Source organism: Mirounga leonina, unplaced genomic scaffold, assembly GCF_011800145.1.
Source record: "Mirounga leonina isolate KUSES-001 unplaced genomic scaffold, KU_Mleo_1.0 Mir_179, whole genome shotgun sequence".
NCBI lineage: Eukaryota > Metazoa > Chordata > Mammalia > Carnivora > Phocidae > Mirounga > Mirounga leonina.
Genome location: NW_023270466.1, coordinates 5,698,490 through 5,709,642, shown reverse-complemented (window position 1 = coordinate 5,709,642; position 11,153 = coordinate 5,698,490). Strand labels below are relative to the sequence as shown.

The 11,153-nt window shown below is 38.9% G+C and overlaps 2 protein-coding genes across 10 annotated transcripts in view; both read right to left on the bottom strand.

Moving 5' to 3' along the window:
• The window catches only part of AOPEP (aminopeptidase O (putative)), a 355,797-nt gene that overhangs the window by 117,577 nt on the left and 227,067 nt on the right, over window positions 1–11,153 (bottom strand). For all 9 annotated transcript variants that reach the window (XR_004682777.1, XR_004682778.1, XM_035024441.1 and 6 more), the window contains one exon: window positions 1,306–1,349. Coding sequence is in view for 7 of the 9 variants with exons in the window: in XM_035024441.1 (XP_034880332.1) it covers window positions 1,306–1,349 (44 nt within the window). In the remaining 2 variants the exon portion in view is untranslated. The remainder of the gene's footprint in view (window positions 1–1,305; window positions 1,350–11,153) is intronic.
• On the bottom strand, window positions 9,277–10,492 carry LOC118023337 (ATP synthase F(0) complex subunit C2, mitochondrial-like). The gene is given in 1 exon segment (XM_035024450.1): window positions 9,277–10,492. A coding segment is annotated over 1 exon segment (549 nt). The 5' UTR covers window positions 9,988–10,492; the 3' UTR covers window positions 9,277–9,438.

The window sequence follows — 11,153 nt, the reverse complement described above, 5'->3', positions numbered from 1 at the left end:
AAGACAACCGACAGAATGGGAGAAGATATTTGCAAATGACATATCAGCTAAAGGGCTAGTATCCAAAATCTATAAAGAACTCATCAAACTCAACACCCAAAGAACAAAGAATCCAATCAAGAAATGGGCAGAAGACATGAACAGAACTCTTTCCAAAGAAGACATCCAAATGGCCAACAGACACATGAAAAAGTGCTCAATATCGCTCAGCATAAGGGAAATCCAAATCAAAACCTCAATGAGATACCACCTCACACCAGTCAGAATGGCTAAAATGAACAAGTCAGGAAACGACAGATGTTGGCGGGGATGCGGAGAAAGGGGAACCCTCCTACACTGTTGGTGGGAATGCAAGCTGGTGCAACCACTCTGGAAAACAGTATGGAGGTTCCTCAAAAAGTTGCAAATAGAGCTACCATATGATCCAGCAATTGCACTACTGGGTATTTACCCCAAAGATACAAAAGTAGGGATCCGAAGGGCTACGTGCAACCCGATGTTTATAGCAGCAATGTCCACAATAGCCAAACTGTGGAAAGAATCAAGATGTCCATCGACAGATGAATGGATAAAGAAGAGGTGGTATATATATACAATGGAATATTATGCAGCCATCAAAAGGAATGAGATCTTGCCATTTGCAACCACGTGGATGGAACTGGAGGGTATTATGTTGAGTGAAATAAGTCAAACAGAGAAAGACATGTATCATATGATCTCACTGATATGAGGAATTCTTAATCGCAGGAAACAAACTGAGTGTTGTTGGAGTGGGGGGGTGTGGTGGGAGGTATGGGGTGACTGGTGATGGACACTGGGGAGGGTGTGTGCTCTGGTAAGCGCTGTGAATTGTGCAAGACTGTTGAATCTCAGATCTGTACCTCTGAAACAAATAATGCAATATATGTTAAGAAAAAAAAAAAGAAGAAGAAGAAGGTAGCGGGAGGGGAAGAATGAAGCGGGGGAAATCGGAGGGGTAGACGAACCATGAGAGACGATAGACTCTGAAAAACAAACTGAGGGTTCTGGAGGGGAGGGGGGTGGGAGGATGGGTTAGCCTGGTGGTGGGTATTGAGGAGGGCACATTCTGCATGGAGCACTGGGTGTTGTGCACAAACAATGAATCATGGAACACTTCATCTAAAACTAATGATGTAATGTATGGGGATTAACATAAGAATAAAAAAAAAAAAAAAAAAAGAGACGAAGATTGAACTTTCTAGATTCCAACAAGCCAAACAATGGCAGGGTCATTTTTAACATTAAAAGTAAAACCGGGCTCTTAATTCCTAAATCGGTCCTCACCTTTTTTCTTCTGGGATATTCTCCAACAGCATTTGAAGGAAATCCTGGAAGAAGAAAAAAGCAAACCATTAAAGATGTCCATCAATAAATAACACTGTCCAGAATCGTGCCAGAGCCCGAGTGCTCCCAGCTGCTGACAGCTCACCTGCTAGGGAAGCTAGGTCTGTGTTGACTTATTAGACTATATACTCTATATTTATTAATTTACCAGGGCTTCAATCCAATCAGTTAAAGAGATTTTTTTTGTAAAAACCGCAAATTGAAAAATGTACTGTTTGTTATTTTGACCTAACCCAACAGTTTATTTCATGTTTAACTATTTTCAAAAGGCTGACCATAGCATAAAGCACTATCCCCTCTCTACTTAACCACGTTTTCCTCCTCTCCAGCTTTCCCTAGAGATCCTGTGACACCTGAACACTCTCAACTCCAACAAGAGGCTAGGAACTAACTTGCAACATTCTTGCATTGTTCTATGGAAAGATAAAGACAGAGGCGCCTAGGGGCTCAGTCAGTAGAGCATGCGAGCCTTGATCTCAGGGTTGTGAGTTTGAGGCCCACACTGGGTATAGAGATTACTTTAAAAAAAAAAAAAAAAAATATATATATATATATGTATACATATATATATACACACATATATATATATAAAACAAAAACAACCAACAAAAGATCAAGACAAAGATCAAGACAATTAATATCCCAGTGGAGGAACAAAGATGTCACAATTACAAAATGGCTCGTGGGCCCCCGCCTCAGTCTGAAGCTACTTCTAGTGACACTGTGCAATCTCCTATTGCTTCACATTTTGGATCTTTCAACAATAGATTTTTTTCAACCTAAACACATAACTTAGACACATCTATTTTTTCCTGTACTGTGGAAAATTTCAAATACATTCAAAAGTAGAGAAGAGTCTAATTAACCTTTATGTACCCATCAACCCACAGCCAATCCGTCCTAACCTCTTAGCTGCCTCCTATATTATTCAGAAGTGAATCCCAAATGTTATATAACACCATCAATCAATGCTTCAGTAAATAACTCTAAAAGATAAGGACTCTTTAAAAATATAACCACAATACCATAGGCCTAAAAAAATTCACATATGAATGCTCAAGATTACATTTATATTTAATTTGCACCTTGAGTACTGTGACTAATCTTTTCAGCCCATAAATTCTAGAATCTTGATTTGGTCTCAACCAGATTTGTCAGATAAAATACAGGACGCCCAGTTAAATTGGGGGCATACTTACACTAAGAAATTATTTGTTGTTTATCTGAAATTTGAATTTAAGTGGGAGCTGTGCATTTTTATTTGCTAAGTGACCCAAGGCTAGTGGTAACCCTAAGTTATCTGAAGGGTTTAAGAAGATACATTTTGGATCAATACAGAACATGAGACAGAGAAGAACAATATTTAACTTTCTGGACTTGATATTGAACAATCAATAAGATCTACACTTGAAGTTTTTATTTTAATAAGTTGAAAATAATCGTTTAAAACGGGTCCTTTAAAGAGGGGCCTCTGTGTAAGCCCAGATGACCAAACAGGATGCTACCAAACCAGAATTCCTGCAGAAAGAAGCCACACCCTCCGCCCCACCCCCAAGAATCAAGTCTGCAGATCCAGGGTCAGCACAGGGCTCTGATGAGATCCATTTAAGACACAGTGTGAGATGGAAGCAGCACCGACCTCTGTATTACAAACAGATGGAATTAGAGAGGAATGGAAATCTGCGAAAAATTTGTATGATGAGGTGTTCTCTCTCCATCATGGCACTGAGCAGAGCCACCGTCCCTGTGTGCTTACAGGTGGCTAGGGCCATTTCTTCCAGAGGCCAAGTCTCCCTATTAGGAGTACTAATGAAAGATTTATTTCTCCTAACCTCTGTTCTCCTTCTAAGTCATTATTTGTCTACTGCTGCTTCACCTACAATAAATGATACAAAGAGTACAAAACTAATATGAAGAACATGGATCATGTAGTCATAATGGAAAGGGACAACTCCAAATCGAATGTCTCACATTTGGACCTGCAGTGGGTATATGGAGAAAAAAAGGAAATGAGTAATATCTAGAATGTGAAGAATTATTTTTGTTTGAGGTTCTTAAAGTCATTATTTTTATAATTTTAACAATCATTTTGTTAAAAGGTTAAATTAGAAATTGATTTATCACAATCTGATATATTGATTACTGTGCAAATATTTCATTGGCTTACTGACAGTATTTTTGCTTCTTAAAAATCTGAGTGCTGTACTGATAATTTCTTACTAAATTTGCTTCATTATCTCCTTAGAGTCCATATCAACTTATCCCATATTTGTCCAGTAATTTATGCTCAATTATGGGGGGGGGATGACATTAACTCAATGACAAGGGGGAGAACTGAATTGCAGGAGAAGCAGGAAATTCAGAGTTAGCCTTAATTCTGCCCTTTTGCATTTTCCAATTACAATTGGATCTTTCTTTACAGAAATGCAGAGCACAATGTTCCAGAATTTTGTGTCAATATAGGATAAGTACAGGAGGTCCCCAAGAAACCTTGCTTCATTTTTAAGAAACCTTGTTCTGCCTCCTGGTAGGTGGTCATCTGCCTCTCCTGCCTTAGGGCTGAGATCTGGAGGCCACCCAGCAGCTCGCTGGAGGCTCTCAACCAATGCTGGGGACAACAGGTCTAAAGAATCACAATGGATTACAAAACCCCACCACCTCAAGCATCTCTAAGTCATGGTGCCTGTATTCCCATGGGCTATGTGAATGCCCATTCACGGTTCTAGATGTTCTGTCTAGACTCCATCCAATCCAAAGAGAGTCTTGGCCCCAATGCTATACCAGCTATTAGTGGATTCAACCCTACTGGCTGGCCCTTCTTACTCCTTTCATGACCTAATCATTAACCATGACATGCTAGTTTTCCTGGTTCTTTTTGTAAACTGGCATACACCCCTGGAGTGGACTCATGATAGAAGCTTTTCCCCACTCTCCACAACAGGAGAACATAAAAAGAAAAATGCTTCCTAAGATTATTCCTTCCCTCACCACCTCTTTTCAGTTCTTTCATCCATCTTTCCTCTTCCCTTCAGCATGTTGGCAATTTTGTAAAGGCAATTTACAAATCTTAACTGGACAAGGAGGGCTTTCCTTCAAGGCTGATTCTAGGATCACAGACAAAGTTGGCTAGCATCAAATGCCAGAGTCTCAGTTTTTCACCTCTACAGTATGTCTGAAAAAAGATTAAAACCAAAGGGACACAAGACAATTAAAAAAACCCCAAAAAACAAAAACAAAAACAAAACAAAAAAGGCCTCCTGCTGTTCTGACAGTGGGCTAGGATAAAATTTTATCTGGATCCTTGGAAATTATTACAAGCCTTCACCCCAATCAAAAAATACATTCCTTGAGAAAATTTTTTCATTTCCTCCTCTCCTAATATTCTATATGTGAATCAGGTCAGTCCCAGAGAGGTTATTTTCATCAACACCTAACAACATTAAATTAAGCATGATTTAAAAAAAAAAACTACGCTGATTTTGGGCACATGGCTAATTTGGTAATTATTTTTTTAGTCCTGGTAAAAATATTCAATAAAAAGCAGGTACACATAGATTCTATGGGATAAACTGGCAATGGCTTGATAATTGCACAGATTTAGTGATTTCTTTCAGATGTTTTATGAATAATTACCATGGTCATGGGGGTTGGGCAGGAGAGGCAAAATAAATAACCAAATAATTTCAGCAAGGACCACGTCGGCAAGATAAGAACTGAGACGTGAATTGTCTGGGAAGAAGTCATTGTTAACCTGCAGTGGGGACTGGGACGGTGATAAACCAAAATGTTGGGTGGGTGGGGTGTTCACAAGGGAAAAGATTAAGAAGCAAACTGGAAAAAGAAGAAATTGAAGGACTTCTGAGCAAAGAAACTAGATCACAGCCCTCCTCATCACTAACAAGCAATATAAACAAAAACCCAATCCACTAAAAAAAAAAGGAGGGGGCAGAAATGTCACCAGAGGCATCCAAATAAGGAAAGAAGGACGGCCTCGTGGCATAAACTTCAAAAGGAGACAACTAAGGAAAGAGACATAAGATTCCAACAGAGCCTCCAGCCCTCACTCTGCACCACCCCCAACCTCATGCTTAGCAGTAGTGGGACTGGTGAATTGCCCAAACCCTGCAAATTCTCACAAATACCCACACATTTGGAAAGAAACAGGAATATCTTTATCTTTCCTCCTTTCTTTCTTTTTTCTTTTTCTTTTTCTTTTTTTTTGACCATTAAGGGACTAGAAATGTTTACTGGAGAGAGATGAGCAAAAGCTGGGAAATAAACAACTAAGATGCTTTTTGATGAACTGTAGAGCTTCTAGAGCTCCACACTGAACTGCAGGAACAATATGGATTGAGAGAGTACCTGCAGTGGGGAAAAAGATGCACCCAAATCAGGTAAAGAGAATCTTGGCTGGAACATTTAAAATAATTTTAAGAGTTCGTGAAGCCAAATTCTTGCAACAAAAGCTGTATGCAGCCCCAGTGGAGCTCTTCCCCTCAAGCTCCACCATGCAGAACATCCAAGCTTCAAACTGTAGCTCAGAGGGAAAGAAAACATGTCTCCGACAAGTTGGGAAAGAAATCAAGAATAATGTTCCAATACATATGAGAATAAATAATAGGTCAGGACAGGGCTACGCATGCTGAGAATGAGCAAGAAGAAAAGTATGGCAACTATGCAAATTAATGTAACAAAACCCACATAAAGAGAGAGCAGAACTAAGAAACATAGGATAAAAGACAAAGAATCCAGTCTTGAAGAAAACATAATGCAAGGAACAGAAGAAAATTCTCTATGAATGTTTTACACTATAAAACAAATTAACAAAAGATCATAATAAGAACATAAAGTCAGTAAAATGAAAGCTCAGAAACAAGATGATAAAACAACAAAATGAGATGAAAAGAGAGATTTCAAAGCAAAGGAAATAAATTAAGGACCAAAACAGAGGCACCTGGGTGGCTCAGTCGTTAAGCATCTGCCTTTGGCTCAGGTCATGATCACAGGGTCCTGGGATCGAGCCCTGCATCAGGCTCCCTGCTCAGCGGGAAGCCTGCTTCTCCCTCTCCCACTCCCCCTGCTTGTGTTCCCTCTCTCACTGTGTCTCTCTCTGTCAAATAAATAAATAAATCTTTAAAAAAAAATAAAAATAAAAAATAAAAAATAAATTAAGGACCAAAATAACACCAGTACATGACAATTAATAACACAAAAAAGTAAGAAAAATGTAGACATTAAAGAAAAAATTAATAATAATGTTATAACATTAATAATAAAAATAATGTCACTTGAGATAAACACATGCCATGAAGAAGAAAAAGATGAAAGCAATTAGAAAATGAAAGGTATGGAGGACAAAGATGATATAACACAAGGATAATTGGCAACCTTGAAATCCAGAACCCCGCAAGGGAGAAAAACCTGAATGTGTTCAAACATACAATTAAGACAATTTCGCTGAAAGAAGGAAGGACAGAAGGTAAGACTGGAAGTGCACACTCCTTCGCAGGAAAAATAAAACTGATGCAGACTCATAACACCAAGCTATTTTCTGAGTCAATTACTAAATGTCAAAGATAAAGAAAGAATTCTTCTGTCATCTGAGTGGCATAAAGAGGAAAAAGTAGGCTGACTTCAAAAGTTTCCACAGCAGGGCACCTGGTGGCTGAGTCCCTTAAGCGGCTGACTCTTGATTTTGGCTCAGGTCATGATCTCAGGGTCTTGAGATCGAGCGCCAAGTTGGGCTCCATGTTAGGCATGGAGTCTGCTTGCCCCTCTCCCTCTTATCCTCCCTCCCCCACCCTCTCTCTCTCTTTTTCTCTCTCCCTCTTTCAAATAAATATATACAATCTTAAAAAAAAGTTTCTACATTATTAATCAGAAGGCAGTTAAGCAATAGCCACAAAGTTCTGAGAAAATGAAAATGTGACTGGAGAATACTATATCCAGCCAGTTTGTGATTCAAATATAAAGGCAACAAACATTCTCAAGCACATAAGAACTCAAAAATCACAGAAGCAGTGAGTCTGCAACTTAAACATCAATTTGATAACAAAATTCAGCCAACAAAAAATGGAATCAAAATAAGGCATTCATGAATATAAAAGCATGGCAAAGTGACTGGTGGTGAAACTGAAGTCCTTTAAATCTAGAGCTAAGACTATAAAACTATGAAAAGTATGGTTATAGCACATATAACAAATGATATAAAGCTTGACTCTATAAAAATATTTAATTATGAAAAATTTTGAATTGAGGGAAAAGTAGAAGTACATAACTGCTAATTTCCTCAGCTTTTACAGAAGTGAATAAACTGACGCTTTCTAAAAATGGAATAAATAGCTAAAGAGGAAAAAAATAACAATTTCAACCTCAAAGATTTTTTTTGTAATCATCCTTCTTGACTATGGAAGAATCTTTTAGGAAATGATCTCTCTTATATTTATCCAAAGTTCAGGAAAGTTCTTTGCATTCACTTTAGTTTCTTTTTCATTTGTTAAATTCAAGTAAAATAAAATTGAAAACACTTAATGAAAAAGCACATATAATCCTACCTTTATAAAATTACTTCTACATATACCTTTGTATCTTTATATGTGTGTACACATATACATACATATCATGAATGTATACATATCATGTAACATACAAAAAAAGAGAGAATAGTGTAATTTCTGGAATGAAGTTCACCTAATATTAATTATGGGTATTTATAGGTGGCGGGATTTTAAATAGTATTTCACATTTTCTTTGTACTTTTACAAATTGCTGGAATTTTTTTTTTTTTTTACAATAAGTATGTCTCAGTTGAAAAGCAATAATTTCTAAACTTACTGTGGTACTTGCAGAAATAGAGATTGACGGAATAGAATTAATAGTCCAGAAATAAACTCTTACATTTAAGGTCAACGGATTTTCAACAAGGATGCCAAGACAATTCAATGGAGGGAAAGAATAATCTTTCAACAAATGGTCACAAGACAACTAAATATTCACATGCAAAAGGATGGAGTTAGATTCCCTACCTCACACCATATACAAAAATTAACTCAAATGGATAAGAGACCTAAATGTAAGAGCTAAAGCTATAAAACACTTAGAAGAAAACAGGAGTAAATCTTCATAACTTTCAATTAGGCAATGGTTTCTTACATATGATAGCTAATATATAAGCAACCAAAGATAAAGATAAATTGAACTTTATCAAAACTAAAAACTTTTGTGCTACAAAGGACATTATCAAGAAAGTGAAAAGATAACCCATAAAATGAGAAAAAATATTTGCAAATCATATATTTGATAAGGGACCTGAATCTGGAATATATAAAGTACTCCTACAACTCAAAAATAAAAGACAACCCAATTAAAAAATTGGCAAAGAATCTAAATGGACATTTCTCCAAAGAAGATATAAAAAAGGAAAGAGCCAATAAGCACATGAAGAACTGCTCAACATCCGGGCACCCGGCTGGCTCGGTAGGTCGGTAGAACATGCATCTCTTTGATCTCAGGGTCATGAGTTCAAGAGTTGAGTGTGGAGCCTACTTAAAAAAAATGCTCCACATCATTAACTATCAGAGAAATGCAAATTAAAACCACAGTGAGATACCACTTCACACCCACTAGGATGGTTATTATTTAAAAAACAGAACAACTGTTGGTAAGGATGTGAAGAAATAGGAACACTTGTGCACTGCTGGTGAGAATGTGAAATGGTACAGCCACTGTGGAAAACAGTATGGCAGTTCCTCAAATATAATTAAAAGACAGGAAGGCAGGAACTCATACAGGTATTTGTACACTAATATTCATAGCAGCATTATCAACAAGAGCCAGAATGCGTAAATAACCCAAGCATCCATCAACGGATGAATGGATAAACAAAATATGGCATATACAGACAATGAAATATTCAGTCTTTCTTTTCTTATTAATACAGTATTTATTTATCTTCCCTCTGTCAAACCCTGAGCCAGCCACTTTCCCCAGGCTGCTTGGGGAGGTATAGGAAAAGGAACATACAGGGCAGACAAGACACGGGAGAAAGACCTTTGGGAGGTGGAGACGGCTCCTTCACATGGCCAAGAGGATGAGAAAGGCCACCATCAGGCAAAAGAGCCCCATGGCTTCCGAGAGGGCAAAGCCCAGAATGGCGTAGGAGAAGAACTGTTGCTTCAGAGAGGGATTCCGGGCATAACCAATGATGAGGCTCCCAAACACAGTCCCAATTCCAGCCCCAGAGCCAGCCACCCCTACCGTGGCAGCCCCAGCCCCAATGAACTTGGCTGCTGTGCGCATGTCCCTTGAAATGGCACTGGTTCGGAAGCTGCGGCTGGAAATAAGTGAGGTCAGGGGACGTGGGGCTGCCAGGCAGCGGAGGTTCTCATCTGTCAGTGTCCCTGGTGGTTTTAGCGCCATTGCAGACAGTGATCAGCTCAACAGCTAAGAGGTGCTCCTGACCAAGAAGGGGGTGGAGACGAACTTTGCACAGGCGGACATTTTTAGGGGATGAGGGCCTGTGGCAGGAGAGCTGTTCCCAGTGCAGAGAAGACTGGAATATTTAGTCTTAAAAAGGAAGGCAATTCTGACACGTGCTGCATCATGGATGAACCTTGAAGACATTACGTTTGGTGAAATAAGCCAGTCACAAAAGGACAAATATTGTACGATTCCACTTATATGAGGTATCTAGAGCAGTCAAACTCCTAGAGACAGAAACTGGAGTGACGGTTGCCAGGGGCCAGGGGAGAAGGAAACAAGGTGGAGTTATTGTTTAATGGATCCAAGTCTCAATTTGGGAAGATTAAAACATGCTAGAGATGCCTGGTGCTGATAGTTGCACAACAATGTGAATGTACTCAATGTGCTGACCTATACATTTTACAGTGGTTAAAAAGGTAAATTTTTTTATGTTTTACCAAAGTTTAAAAAGTAAAACTTGACATAAAGAAAGGAATGAAGTGCTGCTCCGTGCTACCACATGAACCTAGAACACTGCGCTACATGAGAGAATCCAGCACGGAAGGCCACGTATTCTATGACTCCATTTATGTGGAACACCCAGAAGAGGCAAATCCACCGAGACAGACGGTAGGTTAGTGGTTGCCTGGCGCTGGAGTTCGGGGGAAGTGGGGCGGTGATGGCTAATGGGTATGAGGCTCCTTGTGAGGCTGATGAAAATATTCTGAAAATGGCAGAGTGGTGAGGGTTGCACAACCTCGTGCATATACTGAAACCACTGATTTGTACCCTTTAAAAGGGTGAAATTTATGGTATATGAATATACATATGGTACATGGTATATGAATATATATGGTATATCTCAATAAAGCTGTCATGAAAAACCAATAAAGCTGTTGTTCAGAAAAGATAAAAGAAAACCTGAGTGACCTGGTAGAGGAGGCACTAAGCATTCCACGGGAAGTTGACATCAGCACCTCAGAAGTCACAGGACGGGCAACATGCTCATTTAACACTGCAGTATCTCAGTGCGCAGTGGTTTTAGGCAGTGGGAGTTTGGGCTAATCGGTCCACCAAGCATATAAGATTTCTGAGCCTATTTTCAAGATGCCTTTCCAAATATATGTTTAGGAAGACCCTCCTTTCCCTCCAACCAAAAGAAAAAAAGAACGTAGGAGCAAGGAACAGTCATCTCATCTTGTTACACTCACGCTACTCCCACTGTATGTGTTCTGGTTGTACACGCACATACATCACAGCTAACACAGTGGACACTGTGACTTCAAAACTGTGCATGAGCATCACTGTCAAATATCAAGAATACCCAT